At 44.5% G+C, this 20,748-nt stretch overlaps 1 protein-coding gene across 1 annotated transcript in view; it reads left to right on the plus strand.

The window, feature by feature from the left end:
• TAOK2 (TAO kinase 2) overlaps positions 1 to 20,748 on the plus strand; it is a 275,812-nt gene that overhangs the window by 232,880 nt on the left and 22,184 nt on the right. The window contains exon 19 of the mRNA XM_033944805.1: positions 16,282 to 16,464. Coding sequence (XP_033800696.1) covers positions 16,282 to 16,464 — 183 coding nt within the window. The remainder of the gene's footprint in view (positions 1 to 16,281; positions 16,465 to 20,748) is intronic.

Genomic DNA, 20,748 nt, shown 5'->3' on the forward strand with positions numbered 1-20,748 from the left:
TCTTGGAAATGATGAGCCACATGGAAGAGGTCAAAAAGTAGAAGATGAAAAAGAACACTGAATACAGTGGTAATGGGGAGTAAGGAAATAGGAAGCTGGGAAAGGAGTGAGAAGGGAAATTGGAAAGCTACAGAATGAGAGGAGGTGGAAAATTGATAACTAGCTGAAAATTTAAAAAGAAGAGTATGAAAGAAGGTGAGATTTGAATGGACAGAGGCAGTAAAGAAAAAAAGGGAGTAAAGCTGAAAGGGCAAAATCAATATGTTGGAGACAGGCATAGTGAGGGAATGGAGCAAGAGGGAAGAGGAGAAAAAAAATGAACAGCAGACACTAGAAAGAGAATTAGTAGAAGATAGACAAAAGCAGAAAGAGAAATTGTGGCCAAAATGATGGAAAAACAAAATGTCCAGACAAGGTAGAAAAAAGTGTTTACTTATTATTTTATAGTTTATTATCCCAATTAAGAGGGCAAGAGAGACATTTTTCCTGAGATACCAAGAGCCAATTTAGATTTTTTAAAATAGGTGATTAACTCTGCACTTATCAATAGCTTTATTATTGGCCCTTTATAGGTCATTGATGAACTCACATAATGTGCACTAAATAAATTTATAGTATTTTATATGAGATTAACAGCTCTATCCCATTAGCAACCCAAAATAACAGTATTTATAGTATGAAAATGCAGACAAGAGCCTAACAACAAAATGTGGGCCTCTAGTGTATGATTGCACTAGCCAACACTCAATTGGGTGCCTCAAATGTTAGACCTGTTTCTGGGTATATTTGACCTTCTGATTCCAAAAATGGCACCAGTTTTCTCCTATCTGCTCTAGTTTTTGAGATACAGAACATGTGCCATATACCACTCTTCACACTGCTCGCCCATTAAAAAATCAGGATATTTCAATATCATGTTTAAATTAATATCTTTTAAGCATGAAGGAAACATATTGAAATTAAAAAATAAGTGTACAGCATGAAAATCTACTTATCTTATACCAAAAACACAGGTTTATGATACAAATTTTCCAGTCATTTGACACACAAGAGATTCCTTTTTGTAAGGCTTCTAAGAGTAGGACCTTACCCGCATAGGATTCCAACAATAGTCTGCCATTATGTGTGCATCCCATCTTCCTTGGTATCTGGCTTCCTCTGTTTTTATGTCTTGGTGAAATCTTTCACCTTGCTATTTGCTTAAGTCACCAAGGTTCTCTGGAAAACGATCTAAGTGACTGTGTAGATAATGGACTTTAATAGTCATGTTACAGCCAAGCCTGTTGAAATAAAAGAACATATCCTCTACTAATTGTGTGTAGTTGTCTGCCTTCTTGTTTCCAATAAATTTTTTCACAACAAGAACAAATGAGGACCAGGCACATGATTCGATTTCATTCATTGATGCTATGAAATGTAGGTCATTTATAAGTTGTCTAATCTGTGGACCATTGAAAATTCCTGCCTTCATTTTTTCCATGGTAAGTGCTATGTATTCAATGCATGAACCGTCTTTATTCAGAGCCTTTACAAATTGTTTCATCAGGCCTAGCTTTATATGTAGTGGTGGCAGTATGATTATATCTCGTGCTATCAAAGGTTGATTGATTACATTTGTCCTCCAACCAGCATATATTCCCTCGGAAGCCAATCTTTTTTTGCCCAAAGGCATATCTACTATCATATAACCATATCCAAGAAACTAGAGCTGATGTGGTCTATCCAATGCAATTTTCTGAATCAGCACCCTAAATAGCCCCAGAACAGATCAAAAACCCAAGGCACCAAAAACATTTTATTTTATTGGCCTTTGCTATCTATCATTTGGTATGCACTTGATGCAAAGTAGAGTGACCAAGGGTCTGCACTGGGACCTGTACTATTTATCATATTCATAAACAATCTGGAGAAAGGAACAGTGAATGAGGTTATCAAATTTTACAGATGGCATCATTCAAAGCGGTTAAAACAGCAGAAACTTGTGTGGATTTAGAGAAAGAGCTTATGAGACCAGGAAACAGGGTATCCCTCCCCCCCCCCCAAAAAAAGATGACATTTAATGTTTAAACAGATACATAGGGAGAAACAGGTGCACAATGCTGAGTTTGATGTTAGGAGTCACCCCACCCCAAGTCATTGTGGATAGTGTGTTGAAATTTTCAGTCTAGTGTGCTGTAGTGCTCCATACTCTCCTCAGCCTGCTACGTGTCACCAACTGCCTGCCGGTTTTGGCAGCATTCTTGATTCTTCCCTGCTTTACAGTTGTACTTGAGTGATGTATAGGTTTTCAATATCACTGTTTAGTTTGAACACTTATTAATTATTTTGAGCACATGTGAGGTGTCCAGTGATGGTGTGCGGGTAAGTGGGTTTTCAATTTGCGCCCAGTTGTGTTAAGTGCTGGGAAATTCTCTCCCTTCATTGACCCTTCACACTTTATAGTTTCACAAATTAATTAATTATTTAAATAGTTGTTTGTTTACAAGTGCTTATGTATGCAGGCAAGTCCCCTGTAAGAACTCATTGACGAGTACTGCTTTTTTTTTTTTGTATCTTTTTAAGCATCTATAGCAGTTACATATACTTTTTGGAGACTGGTTTGTGTAGCTGTCATAAAAGCATATACTCATTGAATGATGAGGAAAATTTGAAAAGGAATGGAACACAGAACAGAAAATCTCATTATGCCTCTGTCCCTTCTGTGTCCACACCTTCAATATTGCCCCATCTCAAAAATATAGCAGAACCAGAAAAGATTCAGAGAAGGAGAACAAAAATGATAAAGGTGATTGAACACTTCCCTTATGAAGAAAGCAAAACAGCTCAGAACTCTTCAGTTTGGAAAAGAGACATCTGAGAACAGCATGGAAAAATCAAATAGGGAATGATTAACCTTTTAAACCACCAAAACAAGAAGGCATAAAAACTAACAACAAGCAGATTGAAAACGAATTGGAGAAAGAGGGCTTTTTTTTTTCAATAGACAAGCAGGATTTAGTCAAGCTCTCCCAGAGCTTGGAATGAATTATAAGGTTCTGAGGTTATGTGACTCTTCCAAAGAATAAGTCTCACTCCCTCGATTTGTTTGGGGCTTTTCTCTGTTCTGATGAATGGACACAAAAGCAAAGCTTTCCCAATTCTTGTGAAGAAGATATATATATTTTAAGGATTTGCAAAAAGGATTTTGTGAAACTAGAAGACAGGGCATCTGAGTGCAGATGAAATTTAATGTTTACAAGAATATAGGGAAAAATAATCCCAATTACTAGTACTCAGTGGTAGGTTTGATATTAGGAGTCATTATCTAACAAAAAGATTTTAAAAATCATTGTGGACAGTTTGTTGAAATCTGCATAAGCAAGATTTCATGGTGTTTCCATTCCTCAGCGACTGGTTTTTGGTTGCTTCCTTAGAGAGCTTAACTTTAGCCCTCAGAGTCTAAACAAATTTGCATACTACAGAGTCTAGGCGTCATCATCATTTTCAAGAAAGCAACCTTGTCCCTATGACTGAGATTTCTTTTGCAGAAGTTATTCTAGGCATGGTACAAGTGAAAGCTTTTCTGCTATCAGACAGATTCTAATCCTTGATGCTTCATTTCTGCAAAATTGGCTGTCATAGCCAAAGCCTCTATATATACATCTGCTAGGACAGATGGCTATAGCGATATGTAGTCCTATTTGTCCATCTATAGTTTGAAAACCTCTTTGAGTTTCAAGTTCCAATAGAGCCAGCACAAGCAGTCTTTCTACACTTAACCCTTTAGGTCTACTGCAAACTGTGATGCAGTGGTGGATGTCCTATTTGCAGCACTGGAGTACCACTTGGTCCTAAAGATGCTTCCAGCTTTGGGTGGGTAGCACAATTAGACTCCCACCTTACTTAGCAAACCGAGCTGCCATGTGAAAAGCTGCTACAAATCAACCATCTGGAACTCTAAGCAATATTTTGTTGCATTTGAATATTCTTCTACTCTAAAATTGATCAATGTTAGTTTAGACCAGCGGTCTCAAACACGCAGCCCGCGGGCCGCATGTGGCCCCCCCCAGGGACTATTTTGCAGCCCGCAATCTATTCTCGACTAAAGCAGGGGTCTCTAATCTACTTCCCTTCCAACTGCCCTCCCCCAAGCCACCGCATTCGGGGAACAGGCCAGCGCCTGAGGTCTTACTTCTCCCTGCCCTTCCCCAAGCCACTACAATCGGGGAACAGGCCTCCACCACCGCAATCGGGGAACAGGCCGCGCCGAGGTCTTAACTCTCCCTGTTTATCTTCCCCAGCTCGGAGCCGACCAATTCTCGCCATTCAACGTCAGTTCTAACGGGGAGGAAGTTCTGGGCCAGCCAATCGCTGCCTGGCTGGCCCGGAAGTCCCTCCCCGACGTTAAAATTGAAGTCGGGTGGCGAGTATTGGTCGGCCCCGCGCTGGGGAAGATAAACAGGGAGAATAGGGACAGAAGAAGAGAGACAGAAGGGAAGGTAAGTCATGGAAACATAGATTTTGAAAAGAAAGCAGTTAATGCCAAAGATGGATGTAAGGCAGAAAGTGAAGATGGAGAGAAAACCAGTCAAAGGACAAGAAGACCCTGGAAACATAGTTAAATGCACAGAAAAATAAAGTCACCAGACAACAAAGGTAGGGAAAATGATTTTATTTTCAATATAGTGATTGAAATGTGTCAGTTTTGAGAAAGGAAAGCTATTAAACTTTTAAATGTAAGGGCTGCAGAAAAAATAGGGTACTTGGAGGGCCGCAGAAAATATAGTTAATGACAATTTTGCATAAAGTAAAACTCTTTATAGTTTATAAATCTTTCCTTTAACTGTTAAAGGAAAGATTTATAAACTATAAAGAGTTTTACCTCATTCAAAGTTGTCATTTCTTTAATAAGACATTAACTATTTTTTTCTGCGGCCCTCCAAGTACTACAAATCCAAAATGTGGCCCCACTAAGGATTCGAGTTTGAGACCACTGGTTTAGACAGACAACCAAGTTGCTGTGTTTATATCAATCAATATTTGGGAATTTTGCCATTACCAGTCACATCCAAATTACATTACATTACATTAGGGATTTCTATTCCGCCATTACCTTGCAGTTCAAGGCGGATTACAAAAGAATTATCCAAGATGTATTACAACAAGAACTTACAAAAAAAAATTGGTCATTTTCAAAAAGAGTAAGAAATGGGTAAGGTTATTTGTTTGGGGTAGTTGGCTTTAGTGAGAGGTGGAGTTTGACTTTCGGTATTATTTCTTTTTTCAGAGTTTTCTTGAAGAGTATGGTCTTTATTTCTTTTCTAAAAGTCTTGTAGTCGAGGGATGCCGTCAGTAGATTTGGTTGTCTAGTTTGGCTGCTTTAGTGGCCAGGAGGCCATCATATAGTTTTTTTCCGTTTGACCTCCTTAATTGGGGGGTATGAGAATGGGGTGTGAGTTTTCCTATGTCTGGTTGCGGTGTTGTGGATGAGGTGGTTATTCAGGTAGTTTATACTGTCTCCGTATAAAGTCTTAAATAGTAGGCAGTAGAATTTAAATTGTATTCTTGCTGGGATCGGAAGCCAGTGCGATTGGAGATATGCTTCTGTAATGTGATCATGTTTCTTTAATGAGTAGATGAGTCTTAGTGTTGTGTTTTGGATAGTTTGTAATTGTTTTGTTATGGTTGTAGGGCATGGGAGGTAGATGATATTACAGTAGTCAAGTAGGCTTAGTATTAAGGACTGAACTATGAGCTGGAATTGAGTTTTCTCGAAGAATTTCCAACTTGTCTTAAGTTTCTCATGACTAAGAATGACTTTTGTATTGTTTCATTGATTTGCGGTTGCATGGTGCAGCATCTGTCGATAGTTATTCCTAGCAGTTTTAGGGTGGTTTGTATAGGGTAGTTGATTGCGTTGATTTCAATGTTGGTTATGGTTGGTATTTTGTTGTTTTCTAGGAGGATGAATTTCGTTTTATCTGGGTTCAATTTCAGTTTGTGATCTTTCATCCAGATTGCTATTGATTTTAGTGTTTGGTATATTGTGTTCGTCATGGAGAGTTCAGGTTGATCGAAGGGCATGAGAATGGTAATGTCATCGGCATAGCTGTAGGAGGTTATGCCTTGTTTGTCCAGGTGAGAGCTGAGGGTGGCTGTATAGAGATTGAAGAGAGTCGGGGATAGAGGGGATCCTTGGGGAACTCCGCAGGGGTTTGACCAAGGTTAAGAACATAAGAACATAAGCATTGCCTCTGCCGGGTCAGACCAGGGGTCCATCGTGCCCGGCAGTCCGCTCCCGCGGCGGCCCCCCAGGTCCATGACCTGAAAGTGTTCCCTACCTAACCTAAAATATCCATACCCTATTCGCTCAATGTCCTGTAAGGTAAACCTCTATCTGTACCCTGTTATCCCCTTCGCTTCCAGGAAGTCATCCAGTCCCTTTTTGAACCCCAGAATTGTACTCTGTCTTATCACCTCTCCGGGAAGCGCGTTCCAGGTGTCCACCACCCTCTGAGTGAAGAAGAACTTCCTTGTATTCGTTATGAATCTGTCCCCTCTCAGTTTTTCTGAATGACCTCTTGTTTTAGTTGTCCCTGCTAGTCTAAAGAATCTGTCACTCTCCACCTTCTCTATGCCTTTCATGATTTTAGAAGTCTCTATCATGTCCCCTCTCAGTCTCCGCTTCTCCAGGGTAAAGAGCCCCAGCCTGTCTAACCGTTTGGCATATGAAAGGTTCTCCATACCCTTTATCATCCTCGTTGCTCTCCTCTGGACCCTCTCGAGTATTGCCATGTCCTTCTTGAGGTATGGCGACCAGTATTGGACGTAGTATTCCAGATGTGGGCGCACCATTGCTCGATACAGTGGCAAGATACTTCCTTCGTTCTGGTAGTGATACCTTTTTTGATAATGCCCAACATTCTGCTCGCTTTTTTTGAGGCCGCTGCACATTGCGCCGCCGGCTTCGTTGTGTTATCCACCAATACCCCCAGATCTTTTTCTTGGCTGCCTTCCCCGAGTACCCTCCCTCCCATCGTGTAGCTGTACATGGAGTTCCCCTTCTCTATGTGCAAGACTTTACATTTCTCCACACTGAAGCTCATCTGCCATTTTTTTGCCCACTCATTCAGTTTGTTCAGGTCGCTCTGCAGTTCTTTGCATTCCTCAACAGTTCTGACGCTGCTGGAGAGTTTTGTGTCATCCGTGAACTTGATAACTTCGCACTTCGTCCCCGTTTCTAGATCATTAATAAATATATTGAACAGCAGTGGTCCCAGCACTGACCCTTGCGGAACACCACTTGTGACCCCTATCCAGTCAGAGTAGTGCCCCTTTACTCCTACCCTCTGTTTCCTGTCCGCCAGCCAATTTTTGATCCATCTGTGCACGTCCCCTTCCACCCCGTGACTCCACAGTTTCTTCAGTAGACGTTCATGGGGCACTTTGTCGAAGGCTTTTTGGAAATCTAGATATACGATGTCTACGGGGTCACCATGGTCCAATTGCTTACTTATCCCCTCAAAAGAAATGCAGTAGATTTGTCTGGCATGATCGGCCTTTACAGAAACCATGCTGGCTTGATCTCATCAGATTATTTTTTTCTATATGCTCATTGATACCTTCCCTGATCAGTGATTCGGCCATCTTCCCCGGAACAGGTTAAGCTCACCGGTCTGTAGTTTCCCGGGTCGCCTCTTGATCCTTTTTTGAAGATTGGTATAACATTCGCTATCTTCCAGTCCTCCGGGATTACCCCTGTTCTCAAGGACAGGTTGCAAATATGCTGCAATAACTCTGCTGTTTCATCTCTGAGCTCTTTCAGTATTCTCGGGTGGATCCTGTCTGGGCCCGGAGCTTTGTCTGTTCTTAATCTATCTATCTGCCTGAGAACGTCTTCGAGGCTTACCTCCATGCATGATAATTTCCCCTCTTGATCTCCCCTGAAGATTTTTGTTTGTCTGATTGTACTCTATAGGTTCTTGATTTAAGGAATCCTTCAAACCATGTGTATACTTTATCTGTGATACCTATTGTCAGTGGCGTACTAAGGGGGGGGGGGCGGAGAGGGCGGTCCGCCCCAGGTGCAAGGCCCGAGGGTGTGTTCAGCTGGCCACTTACCGGGGAATAGGCTGCCTCCGGGGAAAGGCTGCCATTGCCGTCATCAGAAAGAAGCCGGCGCCGAACTCTCCTTCCCTGCTGCTTCTCTTCCCAAAGCCGAGCAATTCTGATGTCAGAGAGGACGTTCTGGGCCAGCCAATCGCTGCCTGGCTGGCCCGGAACATCCTCTCCGAAGTTAGAATTGACGTCGGGCAGCCAGAGTTGGTCGGCCCGCGGAAAAAGAAGGAGGGCGAATTCGGCGCTGGCAGGTTTCTGATGGCCAGTGGCAGCCTTTCCTCAGCGGTGGTGGCAGCATGGTGGTGGTAGCGGCGGTGGCATGGAGGAGGGAAGGGAGAAAGAAAGAAAGGGAGGGGGAGCCAGAAAGAAAGCAAGGGGGGGACAGGGATCCAGAAAGAAAGAAAGGGGGCAGGGTGAAAGAAAGAAAAAAATGGGGTATGGGGAAAGAGAGAGAAAGACAGACATAGAGAAAGAAAGGGGGCATGGAGAGAGAAAGAAAGAAGGGGGCAGGGTGAAAGAAAGAAATGGGGCACGGAGAGAGAGAGAAAGACAGACATACAGAAAGAAAGAAAGTGGGCATGGAGAGAGAAAGAAGTGGACAGGATGAAACAAAGAAAAAGTTGGGGGAGGGAATGAAGTCTGAAGGAGAGGAAGCATACAGGAGGCTGAAAGAAGGGAAGAAATATTGGATGCACAGTCAGAAGAATAAAGTGCAACCAGAGACTGATGAAATTACCAAACAAAGGTAGGAAAAATGATTTTATTTTCAATTTAGTGATCAAAATGTGTCTGTTTGAGAATTTATATATGCTGTCTATATTTTGCACTATGGACCCCTCTTACTAAACTGCAATAGCAGTTTTTAGCGCAGGGAGCATCAAGAGCAGCGTGGGGCATTCAGCGCAGCTCCCTGCGCTAAAAAATGCTATTGCGGTTTAATAAAAAGGGAGGGGGTATATTTGTCTATTTTTGTATAGTTGTTACTGAGGTGACATTGCATAAAGTCATCTGCCTTGACCTCTTTGAAAACCCGAGAAATATAAATGATAATTAACATTTTCTCTGCATACAATGTGCTTTGTGTTTTTAAAATTTTATTGTTGGTAGATCATTTTGACTTGGCCACGAAGGTAACGGGGAGGGAGGGAGGGGAGCTGCTGAAAGACATCTAGTTATCCTTGCAGGCTTGACTGCAGGGAATTATTTTTGTAAAATCATGTTTTGTTATGTGACTGGCATTATTTAGACTTTAATTTCTATGAATGAATAGAATGAAAATGATATAAAATTACTTGCTTGTTTTTATGTGCGTGCGCTGAAGGAAAGTGGAGAGAGAGTGGGCTGAGGACGCTGAAGGGAAATGGAGAAGATGCTGATTTATAAATTGACAATTGTACAGAATATTGTTTCGTTTTATACTTTAATATAATAAGTTCAATATGTGTGGATGGAATCAGGTGGTTTGTGGGGATGAGGACCGAGCTTACGGGGATTAGTCCAATAAAATGGTATTTTCATATTTCTCATTATTGTTTTATTTTTATTTGTTAATTTGTAAAGTGGTGATTGTTATGTATCAGTTTTTCAAATTTACATCTACTGTCTTTATATTTTGCACAGTATTAGAGGACATGTATTACTATTTTTGTGGTGTTGTGGTATTGCATTGTATGCAGAGTCTGGTTTCTTGGCAGTTTAGTTTAACTTTTGTCTACATATTTCTATTTTAGCTTGTGATTATTCCATATTGGGCAAAGGTGTATCTGTCTGTGTGTATGAAAGGGACATGGCTTTCTGATAGCATCGACTGTTTACGTTTTACAATGTATGTGTGGGTGTTCTAGTGCTCACTGCAGTGTTTAAGATGCTGCCTTTTCCTAGGTACACTCTTGTTGTGCGATATGTAGATTGTTACTAAAAATCATATTTTTCATATAGATGGGGGGTGTCAAAAAATGATGGGCCCCGGGTGTCGCATATGCTAGGTACGCCACTGCCTATTGTATTCAGGATTTGTAGTAGAATGTTATGGTCCACCAAGTTGAATGCAGCGGTAAGGTCTAGTTGTATGAGCATCATTTTCTTTCCTGTGCTGAGATATTGTCTGGCTGTGTCCAAGAGAGATCCTAGTAGTGTTTCCGTGTGCTGAAGTTGTTTCTGAAGCCAGATTGTGTGGGATGGAGTATGTTATGGTTTTCTAGGTAATTGGAGAGGAATTTGGCAACTAGTCCTTCTATTATTTTGACGTAGAGTGGAATAGAGGCAATGGGTCTGTTTGATCTATCGGTCCTTTGGGGTCTTTGAGGATCGGGGTGATGATGATTTCGCTGAGGTTGGCAGGGTAGTGGCCATTTATTAGCGAGATTTGTATCCAGTTTAGAAGAAGAGCGTAGAATTTTGTGCTGGATGTTTTTAGAAGATATGGTGGACAGTTGTTGAGGTCACAGGATGCATGGCTGTATTTTTTGTAGTATTTGTTGAATTCAGGCCATTGTATGTTGGGGAATTGAGACCATATTCTTTCTGCTGCAGTAGAATCTCTATCTATGGGGAGAATTGTGAATTCGTTAGGCTGGGTAGAGGTGTCATTGAGGGTAGCTCTTGCATTGGTAATTTTATTTTGGAAGTGTTCTGCTAATAGAGTGGCTGATGGGGGGGGTAGTATTGTTAGAGGTCAGTTAGGGTTTGGTGTCGGTTAGGGTTTTTAGAATTTTGAATAGTTTTTTGGTGTCTTGGGTTTCAGTGCCTATTAGGTTGGTGTAGTGTGCTTTTCTTTTGTCCTTTAATTGTGATTTGTATTGTTTGTTGATTTTTTTCCAGGCGGATTTTGTATGATCCGAGTTCGATTTTCTCTCTAGTCGTCTACATTGTCTTTTGAGTTGTAGCAGTTCGGAGTCGATCCATTTATCTGATCACCTGCTGGGTCTGGATTTGGTTTGCAGTGGGGCTAAATCATCAAGGGTGTTGGAGCAAAGTCTTTCCCAATGTAAAATGAAGTCCTCGGGGTTGTTTTCTAGAATAGTTTCATCTATTTTAGACCAGAATATGGAGGGTTCGATGTGTTTGCGTGAGGTGTATGTTACTTTATTGAGTTTTGTTATAGTTTTTTTGTTGTTTTTGGTCCAGTTGATGTTGAAAGTGTAGGTGTAGTGGTCTGACCAGATGGATCTGGACCATGTTCCGTTAGATGTATGAATTTCTGTTAAGTATGGTTGGTGGGTCATGAAGGCTGCAATATCAAGTTGGTGGCCTTTTTCATGAGTTGTTTGTGGATTTAGCATTTAGAAGGATAAGGCTTTGAGAAATGAGAGAAAGTTGTCTACTTGTTTGGATGATTGATCATCTAGGTGTAGATTTAGGTCTCCTAGGAGTAGGTTGTAGGTTGCTATTAGTGAGTTTTGGTATATGAAGTCTTCCACTTCGGTTCTTGCTAAAGACCAGTTTCCCGGTGCTATGTAGCAGAGCATGCAGTTTAGTGTGTCTTTTAGTGTGGTGCTTGAGAGTTGGCAAGCTAAAAGGTCCATGTACGGGTTAGATGTTTTCTCAATTATATTAAGGGTTAGATCTTGTTTGATTAAGATTGCTAGGCCTCCGCCTCTTTTTTTTCTCTGCAGACCACTGTAATTTTGTATCCTTGTGGGCAGACTTCAGTTATTCTGGGGTCTGAGTCAGAGGTTAGCCAGGTTTCTGTGAGGAAAAGACAGTCCAGGTTTTCTTGTGTTATCCAGGTTTTTATAAGCTTTGTTTTTGGACCTAGCGCTCTGATATTTAAGTAGGTACATTTGAGTGTGGATATCTCTGTGTGATAGTTGTGGGTTGTGTTTGGATATATAAGAACATAACATAAGAACATAAGCAGTGCCTCTGCTGGGTCAGACCAGAGGTCCATTGTGCCCAGCAGTCCGCTCTCGCGGCGGCCCAACAGGTCCAGTACCTGTGCAGTAATCCTCTATCTATACCCCTCTATCCCCTTTTCCAGTAGGTAATTGTCTAATCCTTTCTTAAACCCCATTACTGTACTCTGCCCTATCACGTCCTCTGGAAGCGCATTCCAGGTGTCCACCACACGTTGGGTAAAGAAGAACTTCCTAGCATTCGTTTTGAATCTGTCCCCTTCTATCTTTTCCGAGTCTTAGTGTGTGTTGGTCTTCTTCCCCATCTGTGGTAATGGAGTGTAGAGTGTTAGTTAGATTGTAGGTTTGAGTTTCTGTCACTTGATGTTCTCCTATTTTGGAAGAGAGATTTATTTATATCTGTAGCGGGTGTAGGGAGGAGGTTATTTGCTGCTGTCTTCCCGCTGGTTAAAAGAAGGATTAACAGTATGAAGTGCTGGGCTCGTGAGGTTAGCTTCATTTTGGGTTTTGTTTTTTTTTTTGTTTGGTGGTTGGTGAAAGGTGGTAGAAGGGTCTTTGGTGGTTTGGCTGCTGTTTTCCGGTTGGTTTTACGTTTGGTAGTGTTGTGGGGGTGGATCGCTTCTTGGTCGCTTCACGAAGGTGCTATGAGCGTCTTAGACAGTGTGCTGTTAAGCGCTGAATCTTTTATTGGTTCAGCGTAGTCCCGTCGGGTGGGGAGGAGGGGCGGAGTGTGCTCCCACGCCGGCAAGCCTCCCTGCCTGCTCCTGGGTCCAGCGATGTCGGCCAAAGTGAGATTCAAATAAAGCAAAAAGAAAGAGACAAACTAAAAACAGGTGCTGGGAGACTCACTGAGCCTTCCAACTGGCTCAGTGTAGTCTCGTCGGGTGGGGGGAGGGGCAGAGTGCGCTCCCACGCCGGCAAGCCTCCCTGCCTGCTCCTGGGTCCAGCGATGTCGGGAGGGGGGAGGGGCGGAGTGTGCTCCCACACCGGCAAGCCTCCCTGCCTGCTCCTGGGTCCAGCGATGTGGCCAAAGTTAGTTTCAAACGAGAAACAAGAAGTAAACAGAAACTAACAGAAACACGGGTGCTGAGAGACTTCCTGAGCCTTCCAACTGGCTCAGTGTAGTCTCGTCGGATGGGGAGAGGGGCGGAGTGCGCTCCCACACCAGCAAGCTTCCCTGCCTGCTCCTGGGTCCAGTGATGTGGCCAAAGTGAGTTTCAAACGAGAAACAAGAAGTAAATAGAAACTAACAGAAACACGGGTGCTGAGAGACTTCCTGAGCCTTCCAACTGGCTCAGTGTAGTCTCGTCGGGTGAGGGGAGGGGCGGAGTGCACTCCCACGCGGCAAGCCTCCCTGCCTACTCCTGGGTCCAGCGATGTCGGCCCTGTGCAGTCCCGTCGGGAGGGGGGAGGGGCGGAGTGCGCTCCCACGCCGGCAAGCCTCCCTGCCTGCTCCTGGGTCCAGCGATGTGGCCAAAGTGAGTTTCAAACGAGAAACAAGAAGTAAACAGAAACTAACAGAAACACAGGTGCTGAGAGACTTCCTGAGCCTTCCAACTGGCTCAGTGTAGTCTCGTCGGATGGGGGGAGGGGCGGAGTGCGCTCCCACGCGGCAAGCCTCCCTGCCTACTCCTGGGTCCAGCGATGTCGGCCCTGTGCAGTCCCGTCGGAAGGGGGGAGGGGCAGAGTGCGCTCCCACGCCGACAAGCCTCCCTGCCTGCTCCTGGGTCCAGCGATGTGGCCAAAGTGAGTTTCAAACGATAAACAAGAAGTAAACAGAAACTAACAGAAACACGGGTGCTGAGAGACTTCCTGAGCCTTCCAACTGGCTCAGTGTAGTCTCGTCGGATGGGGGGAGGGGCGGAGTGCGCTCCCACACGGCAAGCCTCCCTGCCTACTCCTGGGTCCAGCGATGTCGGCACTGTGCAGTCCTGTCGGAAGGGGGGAGGGGCGAAGTGCGCTCCCACGCCGGCAAGCCTCTCTGCCTGCTCCTGGGTCCAGCGATGTGGCCAAAGTGAGTTTCAAACGAGAAACAAGAAGTAAACAGAAACTAAAAGAAACACGGGTGCTGAGAGACTTCCTGAGCCTTCCAACTTATTTTCCTGGTATTCAGTAACAGCTGACAGGCTTAAGTTCTTCAATCTCATGAGTGGTCCCAGGACTGAAAAACTTTGCACAGCATTTTCCAATCTTTGGAACCCCTCAAATAGGCTTTTTTTAACCAGAAATAAAAATGCAAAACAATCTTCTTTTGTTCAGTAGTCCCAGACTCATATGGACTGCAAGGGATGTCCTGTCCATGCCTTGATCTTGGCATCTCCATTACACATCCCCACATCTCATTCATAGCAAAGACATAGAGGCTGAGAACCATGATACATAAAGCACTCTACTGGTATCATCAGAACTGGTTCCACTTGCTCAAAAGGTTCTCAGTTTTAAGTAGCCTCCAGTGCCTTTCTTCAGATTGGGAGAGAGACTTTTTATAAGCATATCTTACAGGTCCCTAAAGACAAAGTTTAAAAATTAAAAGAGGGGTAACTGATATACACTGCTTTTTATTGGCCAAGACAAATCTGGTTCCTGCCACTAAAGGAATTGTCAGGGAAAATGATTGGTTGGGGTCCTATCCCAATTTTGTTAACACAGAATAAGTAAACTCTGCTTCTGCCTAATCTCAGAGCCCCAGCCCTCACAGCTTGGACATTGAAAGGACAATGTTCAGTTACTGAATTCTTTTGACTTCTAGGAGAGACCCTAATATAGGTGTTATAGTTTTAAGCTGAAGAGGTGATTGAAAGCCACAGACCTCGTTTCCTGACCCACTCAAAACTGTTTCAACACGTTCTCCTTAGAGTCAGGTGTAAAAACCTACTCCATTAGGGTTCACCTTTGCAATTGGGCATATGACCACCATATAGAAAATAAGTCTGTTTCTCTACCATCTTTAGTTTGATTTTTGAGGACTGGCTTCTATTGAAACCTCCCTTCATCTGCTACTGTGTTTTGGTACCTGAGTGTGGTTCTAATCTAGGCCGATGAACTCTCCTTTCAAACCATTAAATTTAGCTCATATACTTGATCTGGAAGGTCTCTTTTGGTGGTGGTTACTTTTGCACGCAGTTTTAGTGAGCTCCAGGCCTTAGTGATTTATTGTTTTATTGATTGTGAATGCATTTCTGGTTTACATAGGCTATAAGACTATTAATTAAATAAATAAACCCTATACAAGATTTTTGGCAGTAGTTCAATTCTATACACACAGCCTAAGTTCCTGTCAAATTTTAATCTTAATCAGTGAATTGTCCTTCCACCAATTTTTACCATGCATATATTTACAAAAGAGCCTTAGTCTTGTACTTGGAGTACACTGTAAGTCTACCCAGGTTTGGGGTGGGAGGGTTGACCCCAATAAACCTGTGACTGCTGTAGCTAAATGTAATCTGTTATCCAGTTAGACAGTATACATCTTTCACTTCTGCCCTTACAGGTTTGACCCATGAAGACTGTTATAATGTTAGAGCCATAACTATGTCTGTGATACATTTTAGGTATGCCTTCATGAAAAAGTTCTGCAAGACTGTGACCATGCACTAGATTTAGCCACTGTGTTCTGTGAAATCTCAGGTTTCGAATCCACATACATTCTCCTCAAAGCCATTTTAAAAAAAAATTATTTTCAGATTGTCATTGTGTTAAAAAAAAAAAAGTTCTGTCACTTACAGAAATATGTTTATAACTTGGTTTTCTTTTTTCCCCTCTGTTTTTTTACAAGGCAGTCTGTGGCTAAGAATTCCCATGTGTAAGGAGTACATATCTGCTTGCCCTCAGAGATTAGCAATATTGATTCTCTTAATAGGTCTTCTCCAGTGACAGCAGGATCAGTCTTCACAAAACTCGCCTGTCTCCCCCAAGAGTTGGCTTCTTCTAATATGTATAGCTTTTTTTTTTTTTAAACTGAGATGGCCTCACACTAGCATAGGAAATCATGCACATGTGAGGTGCACTGCTCAAGAAAGCTCTTAACACATTGTTTACTTTTCTTCAGCCTGGGCTTTGTTAGTTGATAACACTTATGCATGAGGATCTCCTGTTGCTCCTGGAGAACAGGTAAGAAGCTTTGATTTGTCTGGGAGTAGAAGTCAGGCTTTGACAGAGCTGATTCTAACAATGCAGCCTTGGACTTCTGTCAGCTAATGACCTCAAGTACTATTTACAAGAAGACTCATAGTTAAATGATAGCAAAACCTTATACTTAAATTGCTTTCCTCCAGGCCATAATTTACCATTCGCCTGAGCTTCCTGTCTCCTCCATTTCTGCTTTCTGCAGCTGCGTCTAGACGAGACTCAGGAGGCCGAGTACCAGGTGTTGAGAATGCAACTACAGCAGGAGCTGGAACTCCTCAATGCTTACCAGAGCAAGATAAAGATCCATACAGAGACACAGCATGAAAGGGAAATAAAGGACCTGGAACAACGGGTGTCCATCCGACGAGCCCTGCTAGAGCAGAGGGTGAGTATTACTCATTCAGATGCAGTGAGGCTCCTTCTGAGTGCTGCTCTGTTATATTGTCTAGTGCAGTGGAAGTCCCTCTGGCCATTACTGGAACTAAGGATGGCTGTTTCTTATTGAACTGTTTTGGGTCCACTGAGGTCTTCTCCAGGTGCTATTGGACTTGAGAATGGGTCCTTTAGTATAGGTAGGTCACTTGTTTTTGATCTCTTTATTTCCTTCTTTACTTTATATCAGTATGATCTTTGACCCAGGAAAAGCTGACAGATATATCATGAAGTTAGCACACAGTTAACGCTATATCCTATATAATTAATACAATATGGTGAGAAACACCAAAAATAGCTTCTACATAAATTCAAAACACAATTCAGTGAAGCTAAATATTCTGTTCACAATACACAAATCTTTTAACATAATAATTACATTTAAACATGCTAAGGCATCAATAATCTTACTATGGCCCCCTTTTATCAAGCCATATTAGGGATTTTTATCACTGGCCTCTGCGGCAAAACTCTGATGCTCATAGAATTCCTATGAGCGTTGGAGCTTTAACTGCAGAAACCAGTGATTAAAAAACCCTAACGCAGCTTGATAAATGGGGCCTATATTAGATCTATCATAAATGTATTAACCATGCATGATATTAATATTACCATACAGTGTATTAAAAAGGATTTTTTTAATATTAAAAATATGTAAAGTAAGTGCAAAAAACTTTTAATTATAAATTATCCCAGGACAAGCAGGCAGGTATTCTCACTAGTGGGTGATGTCATCCGACAGAGCCCCGATACGGACGTCTCACAAGCATATTTTGCTTGAAGAAACTCAGAAGTTTCGAGAGGCTCGAGAGGCCCGCACCGCGCATGCGCCAGTGCCTTCCTGCCCAATGGTCCGGGCATGTCTCCTCAGTTCTTTTCTTTCTGCGGAGCTGAGAAGTTTTACTTCGATTCTGCGCTGACTGAATTCCTGTTTTTTGCCTTCTAATAGCCGCGGTTTTGAGTTCTTTTTACTCTTATCGTGTATTTTATTTCTTTTATTTCCTTTAAAAAAAAAAAAAAATTTTCTTCCGGCGATTCGGCCGGGTCGGCCGCGTGGCTCAGGCCCCGCTCCTTTGATCTCACGGTGGAGCTTTTTCGGCCTATGTCCCGGCCAATTACTGGTTTTAAAAAGTGTAGCAAGTGCCAGCGTGCGATTTCGCTGACGGACCCGCATCGACGCTGCCTGCAGTGTCTTGGTCCAGAACATTTCCCGAAATCGTGCCGGCCTTGTTCGACTCTTACAGCGCGGGTGTTTAAGCGTCGCTGTTTTTTGTGGGAGTCGATGTTCAAAATGGAAGCTGCGAAAGAACCTTCATCTTCAACTTCGGCTGCCGCTTCGCCTGCCCATACGAAGCCCACCACCACTCCTGCTGCTCCGAGTCTACTGAAGCCGGCTTCCTTTGTCCCGGTTTCGATCCCGTCTTCGGCGCCGGTGCCTTCCGTCTCTTCGGATCAGGTACCGCCTTCTACCATTCCACCCGTGGTTATCAAAGTGCCGAAAGCTTCCAAGCAAAAGCACTCGACCACGAAGGAGCGCGAAGACCGTGCTGGAGGACCCCCTTTCGGTGCGGATCCCTCCATATCGGCTTCGTTGCGGTCCCTTTTGGAAGCTCAGTTTGTCGAGCTCATGCAAACCATGGGACCCAGGTTAATCGCCACCATCCAGGGTGACTTCCCGGTTCCGATTCCGGGGGGCGGACCGCCCCCTCCTCCTCCTCCTTGCCGGTCGGTCTCGCTGCTTAGCGAGGAGGAGCGGCGTGCGGCGGCCGGTCCCTCGAGGCGGGCCTCCTTTAGTGACATGCCCCCTTTAAAGCCCATCACGCCTCCAGACGAAGAGGTCTGGCATTCCTCTTCGGGTAATCGAAGCCCTGGGCATCGCAAGTCTCAGGAAGAGTTCTTCCGCACTCCATATCAGGCCTGGACTGCATCTCGAGAGGCGTCAAATCTCCCGCCTCTTCGCTCCACGGCCTCGAGTCCCATCTGCTCGCTTGAGGCGTCGGGGGACCATGCTAAACATAGTCATTCTAGATCTCCCTCCAGACCCCGAGAGGGGCATCGGTCCAGACATTCTTCACGGCACTCCTTGCGGCACTCTGAGGTTTCGCCGCAGAAGAAGCTGCAACACATGGGGTACTCTTCATCTGACATGTCTCCTCCACAGGGGCCGGAGTATGAGGAACCGAGTACCTCTTATTCTCCCTGTCGATCCCAGGTCTCTGTGGATCCCGAGGCCTCGACTTCATCCAGTCCTTCTTGGAGGCCTGTGCTGGCGGATCAATTGTCTTTTTCTTCTTTCCTCCGGCAGATGGCGGATGACCTGGACATTACCTTGGACACCGGTTCTCGGTACTCCAAGGAATACCTTGACACCATGCATTTGCCTCATCCTCCTGCAGAGTCTCTTCGCCTGCCTCTACATAAACTACTCGATCAAACGTTTATGAGATGTTTTGAAACACCATACTCCATTCCTGCGGTTCCGGGCAAGTTGGATGCACGATACCGCACGGTTCATCACAAAGGGTTCGAGGGCTCTCAACTCTCTCACCAATCCCTGCTGGTCGAATCCTCCCTCAAGCGCTCTCATCCGTCCCAGGTGTACGCCTCGGTGCCTCCGGGTCGCGAGGGCAGGACCATGGATAAGTTTGGGAGGAGAATATACCAGAACTCGATGATGGCTTCCCGAGTTTTGAATTACACTTTTCATTTTGCAACTTATTTGGAGTTCTTCCTGCCTGTGCTTCGGAAGTTCACACCTTACATTGAGTCTCAGGCTTGCTTCGAATTCGAGGAAGTAGTGGCCTCGCTGTCCCAGCTACGTCTCCAGTTGATGCAATCCTCTTACGATGCTTTTGAGCTTTCGGCACGGGCTGCCGCCTGTTCCGTGGCTATGCGTCGATTGGCATGGCTTCGGACCATTGACATGGATCCGAACCTCCAGGACAGACTTGCCAATGTTCCTTGTGCAGGAGCGGATTTATTTGACGAGTCCATCGAGACTGTGACGAAGAAGTTATCTGACCATGAAAAGTCTTTTCAGTCTATCCTTCGGCCCAAGCCTAAGCCTCAACAGTCTCAACCTACTAGACCACCCTTGATCTATCAGCGGCGTTATACTCCGAGGCAAGCTCCGGCTGCGAGACAACCGGCGAAGAGACAACCTCCACAGAAGGCTCAACAGAAGCCTCAACCGTCTACTGTCCCCAAGGCTCCTCAGCCTTTTTGACTCTCTCTCAGGGAGCATAACCAACCTCGTTCTGCATCCTCCTGTTTTTCCCATTGGGGGTCGCCTCTATCATTTCTTTCATCGCTGGGAGGTTATTACCACCGACCTCTGGGTCCTTTCCATCGTCAGGGAAGGATACTCTCTTCAATTCCATCGGGTCCCCCCGGACCACCCTCCAAGAGAGTATCCTTCCAACTTGACACAGACTGCCCTTCTTCTTCAGGAAGCTCAGGCTTTACTCTGGCTTCGGGCCGTCGAGCCGGTCCCTGTGGACCAACACAACCGGGGATTCTACTCCCGGTACTTCCTCGTCCCGAAGAAGACGGGCGACCTGCGACCCATTCTGGACCTTCGGGTCCTCAACAAGTTTCTGGTAAGGAGAGATTTCGCATGCTGACTCTTGCTTCTCTCTACCCCCTCGAGAAGAACGACTGGTTATGCTCTCTGGATCTCAAGGAGGCCTACACTCACATTCCCATTCATCCAGCCTCTCGCAAGTTCCTCAGATTTCGGGTGGGACATCTACATCTGCAGTATAGAGTGCTTCCATTCGGCCTGTCCTCGTCTCCCAGAGTCTTCACGAAGTGTCTGGTGGTAGTGGCTGCTGCACTCCGGAACTGAGGTCTTCAGGTATTCCCCTACCTCGACGACTGGCTCATCAAGGCCCCCTCGGCTCCGGGGGTCATCTCGGTGACCCTGTCCACGATTCGGTTCCTGCAGAGTTTGGGCTTCGAGATCAACTTTCCCAAATCTCATCTACAGCCTACCCAGTCTCTCCCCTTCATCGGGGCGGTTCTGGACACCATTCAGCTCAGGGTATTCCTTCCTCCTCAGCGCCTGGATGCTCTTCTTCACCTCTGCCAGTTAGTGTCTTCTCGCCAGTCCATCTCAGCGAGACACATGATGGTGCTCCTGGGCCACATGGCCTCGACAGTTCATGTGACGCCTTTTGCCAGACTTCATCTCAGGATTCCTCAATGGACCTTGGCTTTTCAATGGTCTCAGGTGTCA

This window comes from Geotrypetes seraphini, chromosome 5 (assembly GCF_902459505.1).
Source record: "Geotrypetes seraphini chromosome 5, aGeoSer1.1, whole genome shotgun sequence".
In the NCBI taxonomy this organism is placed as follows: domain Eukaryota; kingdom Metazoa; phylum Chordata; class Amphibia; order Gymnophiona; family Dermophiidae; genus Geotrypetes; species Geotrypetes seraphini.